The sequence below is a fragment of the Gossypium hirsutum genome, chromosome D11, assembly GCF_007990345.1.
Source record: "Gossypium hirsutum isolate 1008001.06 chromosome D11, Gossypium_hirsutum_v2.1, whole genome shotgun sequence".
Lineage (NCBI taxonomy): Eukaryota > Viridiplantae > Streptophyta > Magnoliopsida > Malvales > Malvaceae > Gossypium > Gossypium hirsutum.
The window spans coordinates 66940464-66968081 of NC_053447.1; the positions used below are offsets into that span (position 1 = coordinate 66940464).

At 31.6% G+C, this 27618-nt stretch overlaps 3 protein-coding genes across 3 annotated transcripts; all 3 read right to left on the bottom strand.

Annotated features, from left to right (window-relative positions):
* Positions 1 to 5960: 5960 nt before the first annotated feature.
* Positions 5961 to 10348, bottom strand: LOC107930890 (receptor-like protein EIX2). The gene is made up of 3 exons (XM_041104405.1): positions 7393 to 10348; positions 6384 to 6521; positions 5961 to 6307 (listed from the first exon to the last, which is right to left on the bottom strand). The coding sequence occupies exons 1-3, from the start codon at positions 10346 to 10348 to the stop codon at positions 5961 to 5963; spliced, it is 3441 nt and encodes a 1146-aa protein (XP_040960339.1).
* A 9056-nt stretch (positions 10349 to 19404) lies between these two features.
* LOC121223262 (receptor-like protein EIX2) lies at positions 19405 to 20532 on the bottom strand. The gene has a single exon (XM_041104407.1). It carries the CDS (start codon positions 20530 to 20532, stop codon positions 19405 to 19407), a length of 1128 nt encoding a protein of 375 aa, XP_040960341.1.
* A 199-nt stretch (positions 20533 to 20731) lies between these two features.
* Positions 20732 to 21938, bottom strand: LOC121223263 (leucine-rich repeat receptor-like protein kinase PXL1). Its single transcript, XM_041104408.1, has 3 exons — positions 21746 to 21938; positions 21503 to 21697; positions 20732 to 21393 (listed from the first exon to the last, which is right to left on the bottom strand). The coding sequence occupies exons 1-3, from the start codon at positions 21936 to 21938 to the stop codon at positions 20732 to 20734; spliced, it is 1050 nt and encodes a 349-aa protein (XP_040960342.1).
* Between the last annotated feature and the right edge of the window lie 5680 nt (positions 21939 to 27618).

The following is a 27618-nucleotide window of genomic DNA, read 5'->3' on the forward strand; positions in this document are numbered from 1 at the left end:
GATATATTTTGAATAATTTTTTTTTGGGTGAGTATTTGGTACTCTAGTGGTACACTTTTATAATTCCACAGGTATAATTATAAATTTGTGTTCCATTTTAAAAAAAAAATTATTATACCTTAAATACATAGTGTATCGAATATTTTTCGAACCTTGTTTCTGAAAACGCGTTTAAGTATGCTCAAGTCTATAGCCTCCTTTATTGACAATAAAATCAATATCAACCAAACTAAAATTTAATTTAAGGTCGACAAGTTTAAAACCACAAATGGAGATAAAAGTTTAAAAACTAAGTCTATGAAGTAAGTCCCACTCCCACGTTCTTTAAGACTTTTTAGGTTTTAAAAGCCAAAAGAAAGTTTTGTATATGTTTGGTTATTATTAAGCAAAATTTTGAAAACCATTACTACTTCTTACATTATGATTTTTCAACATTTATTCAAAATCAATCATTTCATCCTTTACTCTGCTTTATTTAATTCCCAAACTTTTTCTTAAGAGAAAAATCAAACTTTTATATATACATTAGTGTGGCTTCCGAGCTCCATATTAAATTGATTATATGTCTATATTAAATTATAAAATAAAAATTTGAAGGTTAAAATATGCTTTAAATCACCATACATTTTATATATTTGGGTTTTAGTCTCTTACTTTTATTTTTAAAAATTTTACCCCTATATTTTTTTGAATTTAAAAATTCAAGTCAAAAAGATATTGCCACTAAAATTATTCTATTAAATTTAATGGTGTGACATTTGAAATTAAAAGAATATATCCACTTCGATAGTCTTGTAACAATAAAATTAATTTTAAAAATGTTAATTAAGATTTTTTTTTCTTAAAAACACTAGTTCGAAATCAACTAAGTCTATGGAATAAATCCCAATCTCACGGTTTAGTTGCTATTTAAAAATTAGGGCAAAGCCAGAAATTTTTTTTAGGAGAACAGAAATTAAATTATAATATTTACTATAGTAAAAATACAATTTCACTGTTTTAATAGCTTATATCTTTATAATTTCTAAAGGATTAAATCAAAATTTTATCATGTTAACCAAAGTACAATTTTACTTTTACTAATTTAAAATTTAAAAAAATTTAAAAGATATAAATAGAAAATTTTCTAGATGCCCTAGCTACATGTAGCCCTTGTTGATCTAGTATAAGATGATCCCACAGAAGCGATTGTTGGCTAGAGTCAGGTTCCACTAAATTGTAAGTCTAAATCCTTGGAGCTGGTGGTCGTAAGCGTCTTCTTCCACTATAACTGGCTTATTCAGTTTGGGAAGAATCATCTAAAAGCCGTGGATTGAACCCAAGGCAGAACGAGACAACTGGAGGTTGGAATCTCCCATAAGAATTTTCTTTCTCTTAACTCTATTTTTAATTTCTCGAATTTTCAATTCAATATTCTTAATTCTGTTTTTATTTTATTTTTCGTTTCTAGATCCAACAATTTAATTCTGTTATTGTTTTTATTTTTTTCCAGGAACGTAGGTTGTCTTGGGCAAGACTTTGCCTGGGATTTCACGGAACAAGATATTTTGCAAGTCCAGTCCCTGAGGATTTGACCCTACTTCCCTTTTACTATTCTTTTTCATTATTTATTAGGGATAGGATATTTTTGGTGCTTTCAATGACCGCATCAATATTTAATGGTGTGACATTTGAAATTAAAAGAATATATCCACTTCGATAGTCTTGTAACAATAAAATTAATTTTAAAAATATTAATTAAGATTTTTTTTTCTTAAAAACACTGGTTCAAAATCAACTAACAAGCTCTTTCAAAGCATTTTCGTTCAAGAAAAATCTCTTTTTTCCTACATTAACTTCTACTTTTTCTCTGTATTTAATGTGGAAATTAACAAGCTCCAAAATCCCACAAATTTAGAAAGACAAATAGGCATAAAGTTGAGAAGCAAGTCTATGGAGTAAGTCCCCCGCAAGTGTATGGAGTAAGTCCCTCTCCCACGCAAAAGGAAAAAATAATATTGGAAGAAAACCATTGCTAATATTCTGTTATTTTTCCAAAAACAGCCAGAATCGTTCATAGATTCACTCAAAATTTCACATATAATTAATTATTTCGTATAAAATATCAAATTATTCACATGTATTATATTAAATTATTTAAATGTCATTAATCATTATATTTAAATTTTTATATTTTATGTATTATTAATTTTATAAATAATTTATATTAATTATTTAAAAATACTTAAAATTTATATTTTTTAAGAAAAAAATGAAAAATTATACTTTAAAATCTATAGTCACTCCCAACCCGTAAATAAGAAGATAATACACTTCAGCACACTTAAACTTATATCCTCCTACATTAGTAATAATGTTAATACCGATCAAACTAAGACTCAATTAATATATTTTTTAAACTTTTATAATGTACAAAATAATAAATGAAAAAAATTGTTAAATGAGGTATTTATAAATTTTTTTTAATCTTATGTATTAGTACTCCTGTATAACCTGCAGATTTATAACATAGGTATCACATTTTTTTGGGATTTGCAAGCAATCATTATTAAATATATATTTGTTCTGCAAAAAAATCATATCAATGAATTGATGAAAAAAAGTTTAAGCACCTAACATCAAATATAAATTCTTTATTTATTTTATCAAATAATTATAATAAGAAAACATGAATCAGAGTAGTAAATTTAAACTCAGAGTTAGATTAATTGATTCTTGTAATTCCTTTTAAAATGTGACATTTAATAGATCCAAATCCTATATTATCAATTATAAACATACACAAAATTTAATTATACTTGGTTCTTTTTCCATCAACCTATTTATCCATAGTAGCCCAAGACACATACAACATTCAACCAACTTTCGATAGTATGCATGCCTTCAAGACCTGATAAAATACAAGGGAGCCACTACACCCCAAAATCCCATTACAAGGCCAAGAACTATTCTCACATAAAGCCAATTCACTTTACTTCCTTCATTGCTTCTTCCATTATTTGGAACATCCGTTGAAATACCTTTTGTGCTACAGTTTTTAGTGAGAGGAGGTCCGCAGAGATGATTGCCCATGTCAGAGACTTTTTAAAGCTTTGAAGCTGAGTGCTTGTTGGGATTTGTCTTGTCAAGTTGTTGCAGGACATATTGAAGTGATTCAAGAAATTCAAATTGGAGAAACTTAGAGGGATTTCGTCAACTCCATGTTGCCAATTTCGTCCTACAACAACTTAACCAATATCATGAGATTCCATCAACTCCATTTTGACAGGATAACTCATGAGAGATTCCATGAACTCCATGTTGCCAATTTCGTCCGTTATATTTCCAATTAGGTGATTTCCTGATTCATTTAATTATCGTAGCTCGATGAGACTTCCGAGTTCTTTTGGGATCTCTCCTATGAGTCTATTAATTGGAAGGCACATGCTCCTAACAAGCCCTAGTTTGGCACTATATTAATTATTTTAAAATACATCAAAAAGAAATACTTAACCAATATAATTTCTCTAAACTTGATAATAATGATAAATTATTTAAATATTTAATTTTTTTTTTTGATAATTATGAGACACAATACATTAAGAAACATACTACAACCTTGTCAAAAGAGAAAACAAAGCTAAACCGATAGAAAAAGAAGCGGCTGACCGGTAACATCCCCTTATTATTATCTGGTAAAAGAAGATCCTTCCAATATCTCCAAGAACTACCCACCAAAGTGCTCGAAGAGTTGTCGCGCACTGCAAGAGACTCCACTTCTCATGACATAGTTAGTTATCAATGTCTACGTAGATACAATCAAAGCACCCAACTCTCGCTTTTATCATCATCCACACGAAGAAACTATAATCATTCCGAAACTTGAAAATCAATGTTATTCTTCTCTAGTAAACAAAGAACACTTGTTAATTATTCGCGTGGTACAATAATAATGAAATGTAAAAATACTATCTGATTAAATACATAAAAGAAAAAAAATACAATATAATAAAAGATCACTTGTCATAACAAAATATGGGAGAGGCTGAGGAAACACTCTGGGATATATTGATGATTAAGTAAATTCAACTGTTGTAGCCTTGTAGGTCTGGCAATTTCGAATTGCATATATACAAATGTCCTTACCGGATTCTCAAGCTAGATCAGAGACTCTAAAAGTTCATGTGGGTTCGATGATACCACATCCTCATCTATCCTAGGACTTTAGTCTCGATGAAATCGGTATTCACCGATTTTATTTTAGTTTATTTCCGCTTTGGATTGAGCAATAAGCCGGTGATACATGTGGTAGTTTTAGACCATGCTTCAACTTCACTGTTAGTGTGTATGATATATAATAATCCCTACTTTCATGCTTAGAAGTAGGCATTTAGTGAGTGATAAGTTGTTCTTAAATGTTGTGTTGTGCATCAAGTTTTACGAGGTTTTGGAAACTTTTCATATTGAGTGGTTGGTCGAACAGTTTCCAGTGCAGAGATGGAGGCACTGATGAGTAGTGCTCAATCTCTAGCGTTACATCGAGATAACAACCTCAAAAACTTGGAAGTAACTAGGCAAGATTTCAGATTAGCAATTAGAGAGTTAAGACCGGTGGAAAAACTAGGTTCAATGAGGTAACATCACTTAGTAAATTTTAATTACTTTTTTGGGAAAAAATTAGGAAGGGAAGGATGATTGAATTACCGGAACACCGAGGGGTTTATGAAACCACGACGACTTTAATTGATCAACTTCGGGGTAGCATGAGCCAATCGCTTAGACTTTAATTGTAATTAAGCAGTCAATGCCAAAACGATTCTCACAGTTTTAAATCGAGCAACATGAGAATATATTTCTTCGAAGTCAATACCTTGTTGTTGTGAGTATCCCTTTGCCACAAGCTAAGCTTTATGTTTTTGGACGCTTCCATCAGCTTTATACTTTGTTCGAAATACCCACTTCAGTCCTACAACATTCTTGCCTTCTGCAACATCAACCAACTCCCATGTTGAATTTCTTTCAATGGCATGCATCCCCTAAGTCTATGGAATAAATCCCAATCTCACGGTTTATTTGCTATTAAAAAATTAGGGCGAAGTCAGAAAATTTTTTTAGGAGAACCGAAATTAAATTGTAATTTATATGATAATAAAAATACAATTTCACCATTTTAATAGTTTATATATTTATAATTTTTAAAGGATTAAATCAAAATTTTATCATTTTCTAAGGATACCAAAGTACAATTTTACTTTTACTATTTTAAAATTTTAGAAAATTTAAAAGATATAAATAAAAAAAATTTCCAGGTGCCCGCCCCTAGCTACACATGGCGCTTGTTAAAAACTCGATTCACCTTGCTTCAAACTCAATTTTTAAAAACAAAAAACCACCCTATATGGCTGGGGTGGATGGAATCTCAATAACTTGAAAGGATTTCTGTCGGGTATGTATTTTACACGAGTATATTAAAACTTTTATAAATTGTTTCATATATTTTTGAAAGATTCTATGCTCATTCTCATGTTTAAATGTGCTGAATCTAAATATATACTTTAAAATAAAAAATCGAAATAACTCTAAACAGTTATACCAATTTGATCCATAAAAGTTAACAAAGAAGAGAGAACAATCAAGTACATTAAATTTTACAAACTTGAAATTACCTTGGAGATTTAAATTCCAACATTTACGACTTCTTTTATTTTCCAGACCAAATGCAAAAACGAGGACGTTTTGAGGTTGTTATCTGTTTTAGATCCGCTTCTTCGTTGAATACAACATCCCTACTAATTATCACTTTGCCACTTATAGGATTATATAAACAATATGCTTTAGATTGAGGACTATAGCCAAGGAAAATACATTTTTCAGATTTTTCATCTAGATCGAGAAGTAACTAAAGCATGTGCTATAAAACCAAAGACTTTTAAGTGGCTTACCCGAGGTTTCTTACCCATCCAAGCTTCATAGGTGTTTGATTAAGAACAACCTTTGTTGGTGAGATGTTCAAGAGATACACTGCTGTTGCAACTACTTCTCCCCAAAACTGTGCGAATGGCAATAACCTCAGAAATGTTTGAATCAAGGTGACCAAGGAGACCAAAGAAAATACCTCGGAGATGACCATCGTAGTCACGAAGAATGCCTCCACAACCCGCTGGACAAGGTTTGCCCCAAGCTGATCCGTTGACATCAGATTTCAACTTACTGACAGGAGAAGGGGTCCAAGAAACCAAGTTGCGATGAATTATTTTAGGAGTTGAAAGAGGTCCGTCAAATGGATACAGCCACCAATCAAGTTCAGTAACAGATTCATGATCAGATACTTTAATCCAAGGAAAAGATCGAAGTTTACAGAGATTTAATAAAGAACCGACATCCCACTATTTATTCTTGAAGACCGTCTAGAAGTTTAACAACTTCTTTCGCTGCGCAAGCTATGGAATCAGCCCCCATATCAAAACAATCCCACAATGCAAATTGCCCTGTTTGGGATAATGCCACTTTCTCTTCTCCAACCAGTTTCCTGCACTTATCAGCTATAGCATGAAAGAAAATGAAAAAGAAAAAATTTTAAAAAACCATGCATACATAGTTAAAATTATCATGGAGGCCTCTATAGTAAGAGTCGGATTATATTTTATCCTTTTATTAAAAATGTGGACAAATTAATCTCTGTACGATAAATTAAACAGCAAACTGATCATTTCTATTAAAATTTTTATTCATTTATATGGTTAAAGAAAAAAGCTAAGGTGAATTTCAAAGGACGTCAACCAAGTAAGCCGAGTATTTTTTGTTGGCTCATGATGCTTCAACTTGATTTTTATGTATATATACTCGCTTAAACTAGAATTTTGTTTAATACTTTAACCTCTTATTTTGACCATAACCCTTAAAAGATTTATATAATCCCATGACCATTCGTATGAAAATTTACATAATGTTTTATATTACATTAGCTTTTACAAAATTAATTCCAATTATATGTTACAAAATTAAAAAGTGACATTTTAATGCGCCAGACAGATATTTGATTCAAAAAATTTTAAAGAAAAACTCCATCCACCTTGCTTCAAACTCAATTTTGAAAAACAGAAAACCATCTCTATATGGCTGGGGTGGATGGAGTCTCGGCAACTTTAAGGAACTTTTGCCAACCTCAACTTCAAATACCGGTATGTATTTAACATGGGTATATTAAAATTTTTATAAATTTTTTTCATATATTTTTGAAAGATTATATGCTCATCCTCATGTTTGAATGTGCTGAACCCAAATAATGAATATGAATATAAAAAAATTGAAACAACTCTAATGAAAGATACTAATTTAATCCTTCTTATATAATCAAATACAAACACATACAAACCTTAATTATACATGTTTTTTTCCCATCAAACTACATACCTATAGTAGCCCAATACACATATAGCTTTCGACCAACATGGTCCAACTTTCGATAGTATGCATGCCTCCAAGACTTAATGAAAAACAAGGGAGCCACTACACCCCAAAATCCCATTATAAAGCCAAGAACTATGCTGACATAAAGCCAGTTCACTTTACTTCCTTCACTGCTACTTCCATTATTTGCAACATCAGTTGGAAGACCTTTTGTGCTGCAGTTTTTAGTGAGAGGAGGTCCGCAAAGATAATTGCCCATGTAAGAAAAGTTTTCAAAACTTTGAAGCTGAGTGCTCGTTGGGATTTGTCCTGTCAAATTGTTGTAGGACACATTGAAGTGATTCAAGAAATTCAAATTGGAGAAACTTGGAGGGATTTCACCATTCAACTGATTCATCGACAAATCAAGAGATTCCATCAATTCCATGTTGCCAATTTTGTCTGGTATATTTCCTGTTAGGAGATTCCCTGACAAATTTAATGATCGTAGCTCAACGAGAATTCCAATTTCTTTTGGGATCTCTCCAGTGAGACTATTAGCTGAAAGGTCCATGTTGGTAACAAGTCCTAGTATGCTACTATATTCATCCTCTCGTCCTTTCAACACCAATAATGCACTCAAATAAATGAGAGTAGTGGTACCTCCCCAATCATAACTATAGTTATTGTCGTAGCTTCTATTGGCCATAGCACTCAAATTACTAAAACATTTTGGAATAGCTCCTAAAATGTTGTTACGAGAAAGGTCCAAATTCTGAAGATATTGAAGATCACAAATTTTATGAGGAATCTGGCCGTCAAAATTATTTGATCGAAGGCTTAGAATCATAAGTGTTGAGAGCTTGTCACCAATCCATGTCGGAATATTTCCACTGAAATGATTTTCACTAAGATCAAGAATGCGCAAATTCGTTAAATTTTGCAATGTGGATGGTAATTCTCCAAACATGCTATTATTTCGAAGGTTTAGCCAGTCAAGACCTGTACGTCCCAAAGAAGGTGGGATTTTTCCGGTCAAATTGTTGTTCCCCAAATTCAAAAATGTCAAACTTTCTAATTGATTCCAGCAATCTGGAATTTCTCCGGTGAGAAGATTTTTATCAATGAAAAGAACTTCCATCCTTTCCCTACTTGATGAATGACAAACTAATTCAAAAAGAGACCCTGAAAACAAATTATTTGACAAAATCAAAAATTGTAAAGTTGGGAATACTCTTGGCAATGGGCCTGTGAATCGGTTTGAACTCAAGTCAACACTATCTCTCACACTCAAATATGAAATCCCTCCAGCAAGTTGATTATAAGAAAGATTTACATATTTAAATTGAGGGGAAAGGTTCAAAAACCAAGTGGGCACAGAATCTGAAATTCCTGCTTGAGAGATATCTAATATAGACAAGTTCTTTTGAAATTTTAACCAATGGGGAAATTTCGGGCCAAGATGCCATTGACCCAATTCGATAGTTCGACATTGAAAGGGGGGAATCCAACTAGAGTTTGATTCAAATCTGAGCATATTTTGTGATGCCTTCAGAGTTGTCAGTCTCGTGAGATTAGAAAAGTGGGTTTCCAATATAACTCCTTCCAATAGATTATACCCAAACCTTAGAGTTTCTAAATTTGACAGTTGTCCAAGACTTGGAGGAAAAGTACCACTTAATTGATTTTCTGAAACATCAAACAACTTCAAAGATGATAACTCCCCTATCGACAATGGAATGGGACCAGAAATTTTGTTTTGAGCAAGGGACAGGTAAGCTAGATTTTTAAATTGGCCGAGTTGATCTGTTAAATGACCAGAAAGTTGGTTATCTTTCATATTCAATGACTCTAAGGAACCCAAACAACAGCTAGACAAACTCTGTAGGATTTCCGATATGTCTTGCTCAATTTCGTTAATCGAAAGATCAAGATATCGGAGATGTTTTAAACTATACAAGGAATTGGGTACGGATGAATTGAGATAATTCCCACTAAGATCAAGCACTTCAAGAAACGAGAAGTTCCCAAAGTAATAAGGAATTGGGCCTTTCAAAGAATTGAATCCAAGATTAATGGACACAAGACCATGAAGACTTAGTATCCACTTAGGTACTGAAGATAAGCTGTTCCAAGAAAGATCAAGAACAAGCAGTGATTTTGAAGAATTAACACTGATCGAAGATGGATCGTCTTCTAAACCACAATCTGTCAAGTGCAACTCTAACAAAGAAGGAAGTTTGAGTGCTACCTGTACCCAATCATTTGCTTTATAAAGATCCGCAGAACTCAAATCAAGGTACTGCAATGAAGAAAGTCCAGAAACCCATTGAAGAGTTTTTGCTTCAGAAAGATCCGCAGAACTCAAATCAAGGTACTGCAAGGAAGAAAGTCCAGAAACCCATTGAAGACTTTTTGATTTGAGATCATTACCTCGAAGATCAAGATACTGCAACTTTGAAAGATTCCCCAGGTTATGAGGAATTGCTCCCTGGAATCGTGCTCGAGAGAGGTTAAGATATGTTAAACTCTCCAGCAAACCGAAAAACTTCGGGATCTGTATGCTGCTAAAATTGTTATTGCTCAAGTCCAGGGAACTGAGATACTTCAACTCCAGCAGTGAAGGACTTATTCTGCCTCGTAGTTTTGACCGCTTGTAAGGTTCCCATTCAGCTGGTGGTGCGTAAATATCTGGGGCTGAAAGAGGAGGAGCAGGCAAGTGCAGTTGGTGGACGTGGCCTGTTGAGTTTTGGCAGAAGACACCAATCCATTCACAGCAATCCCCACCTTCAACCCATGAAGATAGCCTGTTTGAAGGATCAATAAGATGATTCTTGAATTTCAAAAGGGCTTCTCTCTCACTCTGAATGCAAAGTAGGTTGATATTGGCATGACAAATGGTAAAACAGATAGCGGGAATGAGAAGAAGAAAAGGGAATAAGGAAATTGGAAGAGGAGTAGTCATGGTTGCAATTGCCATTGCTCACAACTCCGAATATATAGACTAAGCTTAGCTAAAACACAAAAATACATGAAGTGCAAGGAAGTTTCTTCCAACAAAATGCCTTTAATTGATAATAGGCCGTCGGAAATTTCAAAACCCTAAATTTCCACAAAATTTGGTATGAAGGGAAATTTCTAATTAATTGCATTTAATTTTTCACAAAATGTAGTATGAATTTCGATTACTAGATTAAATAATTATAAAACCCAGTCAAACAAATTGGATGGCGTGGTCCCTTAATCATTTCTTCATGCATAAAACAATATTAAATAACTTATAATAAAAAATCTAAAAATATAATAATTAAAGTAAATTATACAACGTTTGCCTTTTTAATGGGTTTGAATGATTAGTCATTAGATCCACTTCGGTAGATAGTTTAAAAATTAAAAATAATTAAAGTAAATAGTAAGAATCTTTTATCTAATTTTATTTTAAAATTTAAAGAGTTTACTTTTTATATTTTCTAGAAATTTTTAAATTTCTAATTTTTATGTACTTTTTTAATTTTAAAAATATTTTAAACATTTTAAATTTTTAAAATATGATATATAAGATAGAATAGTGTCACATAAACATGAAATACTTGTGAACTATAAAACAAGATGTCGTGCCAGTGTTTGGTAGCCAACATCAACTACTTCCGGGTTCTAATTTTGTTAAGAGTAAACTATAATCAAGATTACTAAACTACTAATAAATTTATGTTTTAATCATTTAACTTTAAAATATTACAAAATATTATAAAATATGTACATCTTAATAATATAAATACGAGTATTTATTTAAATCCTACTTAAATTTATTTATTCCTTCCTGCTCCAGTTAATGTGTCACTATGTGCTTTTATAATACACATGTGAAACTCGAATTAGCGAAACGAAATAAACGGAAATGGATTCTGCAAAATTAGTGAAAGTTGAAGAAATTGGCACAATATTCATGTAATAATTCTTACTGTGAGGCAATGAGTTGGAAGTCACTGAATAGAGACAAAGAAGCTAGTTTTCGTATTTTTTTAATGAAAGTTGGAGAATACTTTTAGTGGGAAACGAGTCAGAAAAGTCATGGGGGTGGGAGTAGTGGTAGTGCTACCTTTGCTTTTGAATTTTGATGCTCTTCTTTTCTCTTGCTTTTGGTCATTATCCCAAATTTCCAAGTAACCTTGATTTTGATAAAGATGATATCAGTTTTACCAATTTGATGAAAGAAATTATGAAAATAATTTTTTGTTATTAAAATAAATTATATTATTTGAGGATATTTTAATTTTTTATATGAAAAACTAATAAAAATATGTGCATGTAATAAATTTCATGTATGTTTTTTTTAGAAATCGGATTGTATTTTATCCATTTTACTTTAAAAATAAGTAAATTAGTCTTTATATATATTAGATTAAATAGCAAACTGGTCATTTCTTTAAAAATTTCACCTATTTCAACTATTAAAAATTGGTGTAGCTAACAAAATAACCAAACAATTACTTATGACATGTCACATGTACTTCATTTTGACATACAAGGACAAATTTTTAATATATATGGATGAACATTTTAACAGAATGATCAATTTATTATTTGATATAACTTTTTAACAATGCAATTTGACTCATAGTACAAAAATTTTATAATACTTTTACCCTAATATTTTCTTTCTTTATATACCTTCAATAACCAAAAATACATTCTTATTAATGAATTTTCTTTTACACAAATCAAAGAGATACAACGAGGAGAGTGAAGCTCCTAGAATGGTGTGTTATATTTTGTGTCCTATACTTGTTTTGACATTTAATTTTATGGTTAACATGTGATGGGAATTACAAATATAATTATAATGCATTAATTTTTTTCCCAAAATTTTAGAATTAGAATTAAACTTGAAAATTTTTACAATTTTTTAGGCCTATTTTTTTTAAGAATTCAAATTAAAATAACAAATTTTGTAAACATCAAGAGTTAAATTTTTTGAATTTTTTATATTTAGATTAAAATTAATAAAAATGTGTAAACATTAGAGGGTTAATTTTATTATTTTACCAATAAAAAAAGCCCACATTAGCTTAGAGTGACTAAAATTTTTATTTTTAATAAATTTAATGATTAAATCGAAAAATTAATAATTAGGTGGCCAAAATGAAACGGAAGACATATTTTATTCACTTTTTTATATAGTTTATTTTAAGTTTAAATAATTTAATATGTGCATATAGTAATATTTTATTATTATAATAAAACAATCCATGTGACTTTAATTAATAATGATGTAAAATAATACTTATAGATGTACAAGTTTATTATATTCAAATTAATATATATTTCATTAATTCATATTTTATATAAAATATTTACACATAATATAATTTAGTGCATATATAAAAGATTTATACATGATATATTTTAATTAATTGCATGAGTAAATCATTCTATTCTATCTTAAAATATTATTATTATTATTATTATTATTATTATTATTATTTCGCTCTTTCATTTAATATATATTATTCATATAAACTTTAAACTTTCATTTTTTATGAATTTTTTCAAATTAGAAACTTTAAAAGCTAATGAAAATAGTGAGAAATTTAACATTAATTCAAATTACTGTTTTTGGCTTCGAAAGTATTGAAAGGCAAGGCGTCTCCCCACAAACTTCTTAAGAATAATTATTTCTTCAATATATGCAAAATAATAAAAAATAATATTCCCAAAATACACCACGATTAAAAAATACTATTCCCAATGCATGATATAATGAATGGAGGAATTCTTCTTACACTTTTGAATGAAATAATTGCACATTTGAATTAAATGATGCCAAAAGTTAAAAAGTTTATATTATATATTTTTGCAATCATATTTTGAATAATAATTTTACCTTTAAATTTGAACAGTGTCAAACATCAGTCAAGAAAAGGAAAAAAAAAAGATTATATTGTATATTTTTACACTCGAATGTGAGACACATATAAACACCATAAAAAAGTGATGATGTGTCGTTTCAAAAAGGTCATTGTTGACACTATTTTTTTGATAAAACGGGGTCGACTTGGGTTTTAAAAAATGAAATCGAATGTGGGAGTCGCCACCAATCTTTTTTGATGAGGTGTGATCGGGTCACCTCGTAAAACGATTGTTTTTAATAAACGGTTTAAATTTATTAGAACGATGCTTTTGGTCTACGAAATTCAAAAAAATAGGTTCGAGAGTCGGTTACATACGAGGAAGGATTAGTACCCTCGTAATGCCCAAAAATTGGTACCTAGTTGATTAATTAGTGTATTAGTATCAAAGGTTGAAAGATTTTAAAATACGATCCTTGTATTAAAAACTTGGATAAATCAAATTAGCCGTTAAGGCTCTCTCTTTTCGGAGAAAGAAAAATATCATACCCAATAAGTTAGGGCATGATATTTCACCTCTTCAAAATTTAGCTTCTCTGAAAACTCATGCAATAAAGTTTAAAAAGATATTCAATTGTTTAAGTCAAAAGAAAAAAATTGCAACCCAATACGTTAGGACACAATTTCTCAAAATTCTAAACATTGAATATTGCCTTTATTATTTTTTAGAAAAAATTCTCATCTCGAGAAAACAACGTGTCATATCCAATGCGTTAGGACACAACGTATTGAATTCCTGACAATGAGCCTTTTATTTATGTTTTTTGATTAAAGAGCATTCTCGATTATTTAGATTCACAAAGAAAATTGGAACTCAATACGTTAGGGCTCAATCTTCTCGAAGATCCCAAATACCGAGTATTGCCTTTATTTTCAAAATTTTCTTTCTTCTTTTTTTTTCATGAATTTGGGTAAAAAAATCATATATGACGGAATAACAACTACGATGATGTAAGTAAAAATAATACGAGGATAGAATAAAGATGAATGAATAAAAGGACAAATTAATAACATGCAGAATAATAAATATGTGAACAAATTAGATTGAAATATTCTTTTTAAAAATAATAATAAAGACGTGAATAAATAATTAAAATCAACATGAACAAAATTATAAGAGTATAAAAGTATAAATATGCATATAGATATGTACGTGGAAATTATAAAATCTAAAAACAAAACAACAAAGATATACATAAATATACCAATAAACATCAAGTAAAACAAAAATACAATAAATAAAAAATATATAAAAATAGGTGTGTATATATATACATTTTAAAATTATAAAATATAACAAAAACATATGTATATATATAAATTATAAAATATAAGTACATATATGTATTATCAAAATGTATGTATGTATACATAGATATATAAAAAGACTATATGTATATATATAGAGGTTATAAAATATACGTATATATTATAAAAACGTACGTATGCATGTGTGTATATATATTATAGAAATGTATATACACACATATATAACAAAGTTTGGAATAAAATAAAAAGGACATAAATAAACGAACAACAATATTAATATAATAAGACAAATATCTTTAATATTTAAATAAGTAAACATAAATAACAATAACAAATGATAGTAATAATAATATCTAGTTTGCTAATATTATTAATAAAATAACTAAAATAATAAAACAAACAGGTTAGATTGAATTTTGAAACGAAATCTAGGGTTTAAAACGTAAATAAACGAAAAATGGGTCTTCAGGGACCAAAATATAATGCGCTCAAAGAACGGAGGGCTGATTTGGAAAATAACCCAAGCCCTATGCGCAGTGTTTTGGCGTGGACTGAAATGAAGCAACAATAAAATTACGTGGCTAAATTAAAATAAAAGAAAAGAAATAAAGAGGGCCAAATTGCAATGCGTTGCAAAAGCGAAGGGACCGCGCACGTAAATAACCCTTTTTAAGAAAACAAGCGGACCTTGGAGAGGGTCCGAGCGATTTTTGGGTCGGCCTTAAAACGGCGCCGTTTTGGTACCTGAGAGGCCTGCCCAAAACGACGTCGTTTTAGGGGCCTATAAAAGTCAAGTTTTTAAGAAAAAAAAATTCATTTGGCCTTGTTTTCTCAGAAAAAAACTTTAAAACTCTCTCCCCCTCTCCTCTTTTAGCCTAGAATCTAGCAAAGGCTCCGACGAGTCACCAACGCGCCTTCCGCCGGTCACCGGTGATAGTGTCGTCATCCACAGTGGCCAAAAAATCGAAAAAGCCATTTTTTTTGCTTTTCGACTTCCCTGACTAGAAAATGCCATCTTTCATCGGAGATGACAACCTCGGCCCCCCCACGACGGCGTAAACACCCGGAAAGGTAAGATCTAGCCTCTCTCTTTTTGATTTTATATTTATTTTCCATTTTTTAAGACGCAAGAAAAAAATAAAAGAAATGTAAAGAGCAGAAAAAATAAAAGAGTAGAAGAAAAAAAAAACCTTTTGAATCTGTATCAACTTTTTTCTATTTTTTATTCATTTTTTTGTGTTTTTCAAAAGAAAAAAATACAAAGAAATTGGAGTGGCTTTTACAGCCAAGATTGATACAATATTATATTTTGTTTGCTACTGTTTTGCTTTTGCTTTGCGTGTTTGCTCTGTTTTCTGGGTGATTGAGGAGTAGGTGCAAGTGGGGCGGTAGCAGTGGGTAGGTGAGGAGGCTGTACGGTGGCAGAGTTGGTGGCTGCTAGAGGCGGGGACTGCAGAGGGGTCAGAAGGCCCTAGGTGCGGCGCACCTAGGGTTTACTTAATTATTGTTTTCTGCTATTGGGCTGATTGGGCTTATTAGGGTTAGGTTTAGGTTGGGTTTGGGTTTGGGTTGGTGATTTTGGTTAGTTTTGGGCCCCAGGTCAAAATTGGGCTTGTACAGTCATAACACTAAGTGATATTTTAGAAAGGTCATAAAGTGTTGTTTCAAAAAGGTTATAACCTCAAAAAGGTCATGATATTAAGTGTCATTTTAAAAATGTTATAACCTCAGAATGGTTGTAACATTAAGTGTTGTTTTAGAAAAGTCATAACCTTTAGTTGGCTAAGTGCATTGTATTGTAATCACCACCATTCATTTGCAAAGTCTTAACCTTATGGTGGGAAAGTGTACTATATTGTAATCACCATTCATTTGCAAAATCTCAATATTGTATCGTAATCACCATGAAAACTATATTGAAATTATCATTCATTTGCAAAATCATAGTACTGTATGGGATCACCACAATAGTGAGTTATTAAAATCTTAATCTTTTTGTGGCTAAATATGCTATATTGGAATCACCATTCATTTACATTTACGAAATTAATTTTATCACCATTCATTTGCATTTGCAAAATCAATTTCGTAGTCTTAGTATTGTACATTGGAATCACCATGGGTATTGGAATGATTAGGAAAGTTTTGGGAAATTTTAGAACCAATGGAAAGATTATTATTTCCCTATTTCATATATTGTATCTTATTAGGGTAGACTACATAGATAGTCACCCAACTACTAAAACTTTTCATTTTAGGCACCTAAAATAAAAAGTTTGTAATTTAAGCACTCATGTTATATAGCTTGGTGGTTACTCCCATTAAAATCACAAATGACAAATGACAAGTTAACCTGCCAATTAAAAATTGGTATAATAATAAATTGAACTCTCAACTTTTACAAATTATATTGATTTAGTCATAATTTTTAAAAAAATAACTTTCAAATTTTAGAAATATGTTCAATTTGATCCTAATTCTAAAAATTCAAAGAAATATATAAAATTCATAATTTTTTAAAAAAATGTAATAAAAATTTTAATGTTATATTAATAATATTAATATTAGATAAAAATAATTATATTAATATTAAACAAAATAAAAAAAACCTCCCCCACCTTGTCCCTCTCCCTCTCCCCCTCCCTCACCACTGTCCCTTTCCTTTCCTCATCTTCGCCCTCCTCCTCACCTTTGCCATTGTCTCTTTCCTTTTCGACTCTCTTCTTTCCTTTCTTCTGGTGGATCCAGTCAGCGTTGTCGAAACTCCGACCCAAGATCCGTCCATATCATTTGGGACAAAACCGGTAATGGGAACAACACTCGTTTCGATGCTGGTGATGATGATGGGACTAAGAGGCATGAAATAATGGGTTTCGTTGGGATCCAAACCGAGTTCGGCTCCAGTGGTTGGAGACAGTCTTTGAGAAAGACGTGGATGCTTTATGATTGTTTTTTTAATGGGCTTCATTTTTTTTTTTTTAGAAAGACGGTCTTTGAGAAAGACATGAATGCCTTATGGTCGGAGAGGGACGCGTGAGGAGTTTTTTTTTAATATTAATATAACTATTTTTATTTAATATTAATCTAAAATTTAAATTTATTATTATATTTTTTTGAAAATATTTATATTTTTTATATATTTCTTTGAACTTTTAAAATTAAGATCAAATTGTGAACATATATAAATTTTGAGGGTTAATTTTTTAAAATTATAACTAAATTGATAAAATATGTAAAAGTTAAGAGTTAAATTTTTTATTATACTGATTTTTTAACTGCCAGCTTGTCCTTTATAATTTAATAGGATTGACCAAAATGTTGAACTATGTAACGTGAGTGCTTAAATTGTAATTTTTTATATTTTGGTTGTCTAAAATAATTTTTTTTTTGATAATTGAGTGGCTATTGTACAATTTACCCATATTATTATATATCAATACTATATAAATAACTTTAAACTATAAACCTTTTCATGAATTTCTTTAAATGAGGAAACTCTAAAGAGCTTATGAAAATAATGATTGACATTTATTTATAAGGTAAGTGTGAGCTATGAAATTATTTTCTAGTTATTTAATTTCTTAAAATGTATCTAAAGTATGTATTTTTTATTTTATTAATTTATTTTTAAATTAAAAAATTATATTGAGAATAAATGACATAATAAATTTTATTTAAGAAAAAAAAAGATAAATGGGGATGCTTATAAAAAAATTTTAGACAAAATAAAATAAAAGATAAACGGGTAAAATTTTTTTCCGATAGTTTTTCTTTTTAACTAATCACAAATTTTTAAAAATATTAATTAATTTAAAATATAAATAATTCACGTGGAAATTTTAGGTTGTCCACCTCACTACGAGCTTATGACATTATAATATATAATATATTTAAATTTTAAGATTATTATATTATAAGGTATTCTCTGCTGGAAAACCTTAATTTTTTTCTCCAAATCGTTTGATTTTGTTTTTCCCTAGCGGTGGTGTTAGCCTCCGAGCTAGCTATCGCCGGCCTTTTTTTCTGCCCATCAACCCTCTTTTTCGTTCTTCTTCTCTCGTTTACACTATGTTTCTTCTCTCTTTTCAGTTTACAAATCTATTTTATAGGTATCTTTGTTGTTTTCACAAGTTGTGATGGACAGATGACGGTGCCTATCATCGTTGAAACACCACCGACCACCAACAGTTTCTTTTAGAAAGCGGGTAGCTCTTTGTTGACTTCTTAATCTATTTCTGTTTTGAGAGTTTCAGAATAATAAATAATTTCATGAGTCGGTTTGGACTTGTATTATCTCAAGTTCTATATTTTTTTGTTTGTTTTTCCCTTGTTTAATAAGTATTCACTTTTATAAGTTTTTGTCTACTCTTATAGTACATTTTTTAGTCTTGCTTTTGCAAGTAATTTTAGTGTTAGTTTTGTCGCCGTCCCCTTTAGTTTGGTGAATGCTCAGTTTTTTTATCGTTTTGAGGTTGTTACCTGTCTTACAGAGAAGGGTGAGTCCAAGGATGAAGAGCAACAGCTGAACTCTTTTTTTTGTTGAGATCCATTGGCAACAGTTAGAAAATGACAGAAAAAAATTGGCTAATCCTATTTACTACTATTTCTGTTACTCCTAATTTGAAGGATCAAGGAGGAAGAAGACCAGATCTATGGCTGCCACGTCTACTCAATTATTAAGCTAAGCAACTGATGGAATTTATCAAACAACATTTTTTGCTGAAAATTATTTTCACTGTAAATTATTGAAATAAAACAAAACCTATTCATACATAATCAAAACACACTTTGATCCAATCTCCAGTAAATTATACCAACTTCAGATCAACATGTTTAGACATGCTTTTTTCCCATCAGACTACATATCCATAGTAGCCCAAGACACATACAGCTTTCGACCAACATGGTCCAACTTTCGATAGTATGCAAGCCTCCAAGACCTGATGAAAAACAAGGGAGCCACTACACCCCAAAATCCCATTACAAAGCCGAGAACAATGCTGACATAAAGCCAATTCACTTTACTTCCTTCCCTGCTACTTCCATTATTTGCAACGTCAATTGGAATACCTTTTGAGGTGCAGTTCTTAGTGAGAGGAGGTCTGCAAAGATGATTGCCCACGTAAGACAAGTTTTCAAAGCTTTGAAGCTGAGTGCTTGTTGGGATTTGTCCTGTCAAGTTGTTGTAGGAGACATTGAAGTGATTTAAGAAATTCAAATTGGAGAAACTTTGAGGGATTTCACCATTTAGTTGATTCATGGACAAATCATCAAGAGATTCCATTAACTCCATGTTACCAATGTTGTCAGGTATATTTCCTGTTAGGAGATTCCCTGAAAAATTTAAAGACAATAGTCCAACGAGACTACCAATTTCTTTGGGGATCTCTCCTGTGAGACTGTTAGCTGAAATGTCCATGCTCGTAACAAGTCCTAGTGAGCTCCAATATTCATCCTCTCGTCCTTTCAACACCAATAATGCATTCAAAAAAACTAAGCCAGCATCTACATACTTCGCAAGAACAAAATTATTGATTTTGATTGTTGTGGCCATTGCACTTAAATTATTAAAACATTTTGGAATAACCCCAGAAATGTTGTTGTGGGCAAGGTCCAAATTTTGAAGAAATTGAAGATCACAAATTTTATGAGGAATATGTCCATCAAAGTTATTTGATCGAAGGCTTAGAATCACAAGGTTTGAGAGCTTATCACCAATCCATGCTGGTACACTTCTACTGAAATGATTTTCACTAAGATCAATCATAATCAAATCTAGAAAATTTTGCATTGTGGATGGAAATTCTCCAAACATTGTATTGTTTCGAAGGTTTAGTATTGTAAGATTTAGATGCCATAAAGAAGGTGGGATTTTGACGGTTAAATTGTTGCTTCCCAAATTTAAAAGGTTCAAACCCTGCCAATGATTCCAACAATCTGGAATATCTCCTGAGATAAGATTTTTATCAATGTAAAGAACTTCCATCCGTTTCCTACTTGATGAATTACAAAGTAATTCAAAAAGAGATCCCGAAAATGAATTATTTGATAAAATTAGAAATACTAAAGTTGGGAATACTCTTTGCAATGGGCCTATGAATCAGTTTGAACTCAAATCAACAAAGCTTCTCACATTCAAATATGAAATCTCTCCTCTAAGTTGATTCGAGGAAAGGTTTAAATATTCAAATTGAGTGGGAAGGTTCAAAAACCAAGTGGGCACGACATCTGAAATTCCTGCATTGGAGATTTCCAAATAAGACAATTTCTTTTGGAATTTTAGCCACTAGGGAAACTTTGGGCCAAGATGCTGCTAGAGTTGTCAATCTCGTGAGATTAGAAAAATGGGTTTCTGATACAACTCCTTCTAATAGATTATACCCACAATCCAGAGTTTCCAAACTTTCTAGTCGTCCAAAAGATAGAGGAAAAGTACCAGTTAATTGATTTTCTGAAACATCAAATACCTCCAAAGATGATAGCTGCCCTATAGACAAGGGAATTTGGCCGTTTAACTGATTTTTTGAAACATCAAACAACTTCAAAGATGATAACTCCCCTATAGACAATGGGATTTGACCATTTAATTGATTTTCTGAAACATCAAACTCCTCCAAAGATGACAACTGCCCTATAGACAAGGGAATTTGGCCGTTTAATTGATTTTCTGAAGCAACAAACTTCTCCAAAGATGACAACTGCCCTATAGACAAGGGAATTTGGCCGTTTAATTGATTGTTTGAAACAAAAAACAACTTCAAAGACGATAACTCCCCCATAGACAATGGGATTTGACCATTTAACTGATTTTCTGAAACATCAAACTCCTCCAAAGATGACAACTGCCCTATAGACAAGGGAATTTGGCCGTTTAATTGATTTTCTGAAGCAACAAACTCCTCCAAAGATGACAACTCCTCCAAAGAGGTTAAGATATGTTAAACTCTCCAGCAAACCGAAAAATTTCGGGATATGTATGCTGCTAAAATTGTTATTGCTCAAGTCCAGGGAACTGAGTTGCTTCAACTCCAGCAGTGAAGGATTTATTTTCCCTCCTAGTTTTGACAGCTCGTAAGCTTCCCATTCAAAATATGGTGCAAAATCATGAGGCTCTGAAAGAGTAGGAGCCAAGTTCAGTTGGTGGACGTGGCCTGTTTAGTTATGGCAAATAACACCAGTCTATTCACAGCAATCCCCACCTTCAACCCATGACGATAGCCTGTTTGAAGGATGAATAAGATGATGCTTGAATTTCAAAAGAGCTTCTCTCTCACTCTGAATGAAAAGTAGGTTGGAATTGGCATGACAAATGGTAAAACAAATAGCGGGAATGAGAAGAAGAAAAGGGAATAAGGAAATAGGAAGAGGAGTAGTCATGGTTGCAATTGCCATGGCTCAGAACTCCAAATATATAGAGTAAGCTTTAGCTAAAACACAAAAGTACATGAAGCGCAAGGAAGTTTCTTCCAACAGAATGCATTAAATTGGAAATTTAATTATCCACAAAATGTTAAAAAGTTGAGCCAAACAAAAGTCTATGAAGAAAGCCCCACTCCCACATTCTTTAAGACTTTTTAGGTCTTAAAAGCTAAAGGAGATAAAAAAGAAAGAAAAGGTAATGGAAAACACAGAATTTGAATAAGAAAACAAAATTTTGATATTTTATTGAAATACTACTTCAACTTTTATTGAATAAGAAGTTTTTGTCTACTCTTATAGTACACTTTTTATTCTTGCTTTTGCAAGTAATTTTAGGGTTGGTTTTGTCGCCATTCCCTCTAGTTTGGTGAATGCTCAGTTCTTTTACCGATATATGCCCGCCACTTTAGATCATCCGGGGTTGATTTTCTTATTGTATTAAGTGTTTGCAATCACTCTGATATGTTGTGCTTGAGTTGTGACAGAGTCGATTGTCAACGTGCCGTAATGTTTAATAGATGCTAAAGCTAAAGCTTTTGTTGTATTGATGGAGCTTGTTCTTTAATGCGTACAATAGGTGTTTGTTATTTTTTTCTCCGAATTGTATGGTCTTATTCATTAAATGAATTAACGAATTTCTCTTAAAAAAGAATATTATATTATAATTCAAATTTATTATTTATAAAATTTGTAAAATTAGGTTAACAAGTGCCCATGGCTGTCACCACAGTATAAGGGAGATGAACCTCTTTCAGAACATGGTGCATAAGGTGACTGATGCAAAATCCATATTTCATAAATAACTCCAAGAATTAATCCAAAACAAGAACTCTATGGTTTAAGAATAAATTCAAATTAACTAAGTGATTCGTTGTATATTGGGGTACTCCAAAATCAAAGTGAAATGGGGTAACATCCAATCAAAGTGAAATAGGCAGTATTTATTATAAGACAAACACTCACCCAAGGTAACTCTAACATGATTTGGATAAACTTTATGCTAATCACGCAACTTTATATTTAATATACTTTAGGTAAACTCTAAAATAGAGTTTGTGGGTGTATGATGGGTTATCGTTGATAGTTACCGTAGATCTATTGTTGAGAAAATGGAGAAGGACATGTAACTATTAGACTGTTCTGATTTCTCCATTTTGAGTTATTGAGAGAAGAGAAAGAGAAAAAAAGTGTTTTGGATTAATTATAAATAGGTTCTTAAGCTTTTGTCAAAAGTCAATTGTACCACGTGTCATCATTCAATTAGCTAATGTGCAACAACAGCAATTTGTTACTGGATTAAAGAAATTTTTAATGGCAGTGACTAGCATGAACAATCATCTTAATTAAAGTGACTAAATTAAGAAAAAAAATTTAGAGCAACCTTGGTTTTAGTTTACCCTTATACTTTTACGTATGTTTAAAATTACTATTATCTTTTGTTGAGAGACAAAAGGAATTCATTGCTGAGAAAGTCACAAAACAAAAGAGAACACAAAGAGAAAGACGACTAAACCTGAGCCAATAGGCTCATCCTATACACCCAAACCTACCATCCGCAATCCTCCTTCGTATCAACATAAGGCATAATTGCAACATTCTTCAAAAAAGATACAAGGGGAAAAGCATTCCATTCCACGTGGTTTCCATATAACAAAGTCGCTCACACAAGCGAGTGGGTTGCTTTGTTTGCACATCGACAAGTCTAAAAAAATCACAGACGCTAAAATTAATCTTTTAGCACAACAATCATGTAGCAGCACATCGGCACACCTAGCTCAGATGCATCAATTATACATGCTATTTTCCCATCAAACTAGATACCCATAGTAGCCCAAAACACATATAGTCTACCACAAATATGGTCCAGCTTTCGATAGTATGCAATCCTCCAAGGCCTAATGAAAAACAATGGAGCCACTACACCCGAAAAACCCATTACAAAGCCTAGGACTATGCTGACATAAAGCCAATTCACTTTACTTCCTTCATTGCTACTTCCATTATTTGCAATATCAGTTGGAATAATTTTTGAGGTGCAGTTTTTAGTGAGAGGAGGTCCACAAAGATGATTGCCCATGTAAGACAAGTTTTCAAAGCTTAGAAGCTGAGTGCTTGTTGGGATTTGTCTTGTCAAATTGTTGTAGGACACGTTGAAGTGATTCAAGAAATTCAAATTGGAAAAACTTCTAGGGATCTCACCATTCAATCAATTCATTGACAAATCAAGAGATTTTATTAACTCCATGTTGCCAATGTTGTATAGAATATTTCCTGTTAGGATATTCCCTGACAGGTTTAATGATTGTAGCTCAACGAGTTTACCAATTTCTTTTGGGATCTCTCCCGTGAGACTATTAGTTGAAAGGTCCATGCTGGTAACAAACCCTAGTATGGAACTGTATTCATCCTCTCACCCTTTCAGCACTAATCGTGCAGTCAAATGAACACCTCCCCCTTTATACATACAGTTTCCTAGATAGCTTCTGTTGGCCATTGAACTCGATTTACCAAAACATTTTGGAATAGTACCTGAAATGTTATTAAGGGCAAGGTCCAAAATCAGAATATTTAGAAGTTCACAAATTTTATGAGGAATATGGCCATCAAAATTATTTGATCGAAGGTTTAGAATCTTAAGAAATGAGAACTTGTCTCCAATCCATGCTGTTACACTTCCATTGAAATGATTTTCACTAAGATCAAGCATAGTCAAACTGAAATTTTGCAATGTGGATGGAAATTCTCCAAGCATACTATTGTTTTGAAGGATTAGCACGAAAAGTTTTGTATGCCCTAAAGAAGATAGAATTTTTCCGATCAAATTATTGCTTCCCAAATTTAAAAACTCCAAATTCTGCCAATGATTCCAGCAATCAGGAATTTCTCCTGAGATAAGATTTTTATCAATGTAAAGAACTTCCATCCATTCCCTACTTGATGCATTACAAACTAATTCAAAAAGAGATCCTGAAAATAAATTATTTGATAAAATTAAATATTGTAAAGTTCCTAATACTCTTGGCAATGGATTTCTGAATTGGCTTGACTCAAGTCAACAAAATCTCTCACATTCAAATATGAAATCCCTCCAGTCAGTTGATTAAAGGAAAGATTTAAATATTCAAATTGAGTGGGAAGCTTCAAAAATAAAGGGGGTATGACATCTCAAATTCCTGCATCAGAGATATCTAACACAGATAAGTTTTTTCGGAATTTTAACCAATGGGGAAACTTTGGGCCAAGATGCCAGTGACCCAATTCAATAATTTTACATTGAAATGAGAGAATCCAGCTTGAGTTTGTTTCAAATCTAATCCTATTGTGTGATGCCTTTAGAGTTGTCAATCTCGTGAGATTAAAAAAATGGGTTTCTAATACAACTCCTTACAGTAGGTTATACCCAAAACTCAGAGTTTCCGAACTTTCCAGTTGTCAAAATGATAGAGGAAAAGTACCACTCAATTTTTTTTCTGAAACATCAAAGAACTTCAAATATGATAGTTCCCCTATAGACAATGGAATGGGACCAGAAATTTTGTTCTGAGTAAGGGACAAATAAGATAGATTTTTAAATTGCCCAAGTTGATAAGTTAAATGGCCCGAAGGTTGGTTATCTGCCATATTTAATGACTCTAAGGAACCCAAACAACATCTAGACAAACTCTTGGATTTCTGATATGTCTTGCTCAATTTTATTACTAGAAAGATGAAGAAATCGAAGATGGCTTAAACTACACAAAGAATTGGGTATGGATGAATTGAGTGAGTTCTGGTGAAGATCAAGAACTTCAAGAAACGAGATGTTCCCAAAGTAATCTGGAATTGGGCCTTCCAAATAATTGCCACTAAGAACAATGGACACAAGGCTGTGAAGACTAAATATCGACTTAGGTACTGAAGAAAAGTGGTTCCAAGAAAGATTAAGAACAACCAGTAATTTTGAAGAATTAAAACTGATTGAAGATGGATCATCTTCCAAAATGCAAGCTGACAAGTTCAACTCTAACAAAGAAGGATGTTTAAATGCTACCTGTAGCCAATCAGTTGCTTTAGAAAGATTCACATAGCTCAAATCAATGGACTATAAGGAAGAAAGTCCAGGAACCCATTGAAGACTTTCTGATTTGAGATGATTACCTCGAAGATCAAGATACTGCAACTTTGAAAGATTCCCCAGGTTATGAGGAATTGCTCCCTGAAATTGTGCTTGAGAGAGGTTAAGATATGTTAAACTCTCTAAAAAACTGAAAAATTTTGGGATATGTACGCTGCTAAAATCGTTATAGCTCAAGTCCAGGGAACTGAGATGCTTCAACTCCAGCAGTGAAGGATTTATTTTGCCTCATAGTCTTGACTGCTCGTAAGCTTCCCATTCAGTTGGTGGTGCGTAAAAATCAGGGGCTAAAGGAGGAGGAGCAGCCAGGTGCAGTTGGTGGACTTGGCCCGTTGAGTTATGGCAGACGACACCAATCCATTCACAGCAATCCCCACCTTCAACCTATGAAGATAGGCTGTTTGAAGATCAAAAACATTGTCGAAACCATTTTTTTTGATAAAAGGGTCGACTTTTTATTTAAAAACGAAAACGAAAATGGGAGTCGCAGCCAATTATTTTTATGAGGTGTGATCGGGTCACCTTATAATTTAATCATTTTAATAAAAGTTTAAATTTATTAAATAGACAATTTTTGGTCTACAAAATCCAAAAAATGGGTTCAGTGTCGGTTACGCACGAGGAAAGATTAGCACCCTCGATACGCCCAAAATCGATACCTAGTTGATTAATTAATGTCTTAATGTCAAAGATTGAAAATTTGAACGGAAATTTAAAATATGATCCCATTTTGTATTAATGTTCATTTTACTTAAAATTTGCTTGAATAAATCGAAATAAACGTTAAAGACCCTCTCATCTCGAGACCGTAAAATGCCACACCCCGTACGTTGGGACACGAGACATTGAACCTTCGAGAATAAGCTTGCCTTTATTTTTATTTAAAACTTTTGTATATTAATCTCAAAAGGATATTCAGTTGCTTAGGTTCAACGAGAAAATCGAGAACCAGTAAGTTAGGGTACGATCTCTCGAATTTCCAAAAACGAAACATTGTATTATTTTTCAAAATTTTCTTTTTTTTTGAATTTGAGTAAGAATTAATGTAATATTTAACGAGATGTACGTTTAATTTATGCAAATATCATGTGAAGGCGAACAATTTTTTCATACAATGTATAGTACAATAATAATGAAATAACGTAAAATACCTATATTAGTAGAATATTTAAAAGGTAAGTAATAAATCATAGAACACAATAATAATGACTTAATTATAATAATAATCACCAAATAATAATAACAATGACCATATTAATTACTATTCTAATACTAAAAATATAAAAATGAATTAAACACTAATAAAAATGATAATAATAAAATAATAATAATAGTGATAATAATAATGAAATGTATAAATAAAGGAATAAATAACAATATAAATTCTAAACACAAGAAAAGTAAAGAAATGGATAAATGCATGAATGCATAAATAAATGAATAAAACAGAACGAAAAAGAATAAATAAATAAATAAAGCTTGAAATTAAACGGATAAAGGATCAAATTGAGGTTAAAATAAACTTTGGAGTCTAAATTT

What these genes read in the sequence shown, in the direction of transcription:
- LOC121223263 (XM_041104408.1), bottom strand. Translation starts at nt 21,938, where the DNA reads ATGGCAATTGCAACCATGACTACTCCTCTTCCTATTTCCTTATTCCCT. An exon ending in GCTATCGTCATGGGTTGAAG is followed by an intron (nt 21,698 to 21,745) that starts GTGGGGATTGCT and finishes ATAACTAAACAG; the next exon opens with GCCACGTCCACCAACTGAAC. An exon ending in ACATATCCCGAAATTTTTCG is followed by an intron (nt 21,394 to 21,502) that starts GTTTGCTGGAGA and finishes CCTTGTCTATAG; the next exon opens with GGCAGTTGTCATCTTTGGAG.
- LOC121223262 (XM_041104407.1), bottom strand. Translation starts at nt 20,532, where the DNA reads ATGGAAGTTCTTTACATTGATAAAAATCTTATCTCAGGAGATATTCCA.
- LOC107930890 (XM_041104405.1), bottom strand. Translation starts at nt 10,348, where the DNA reads ATGGCAATTGCAACCATGACTACTCCTCTTCCAATTTCCTTATTCCCT. An exon ending in TGTGTATTGGGCTACTATAG is followed by an intron (nt 6,522 to 7,392) that starts GTATGTAGTTTG and finishes TTCATGCTATAG; the next exon opens with CTGATAAGTGCAGGAAACTG. An exon ending in AGTTGTTAAACTTCTAGACG is followed by an intron (nt 6,308 to 6,383) that starts GTCTTCAAGAAT and finishes CTTGGATTAAAG; the next exon opens with TATCTGATCATGAATCTGTT.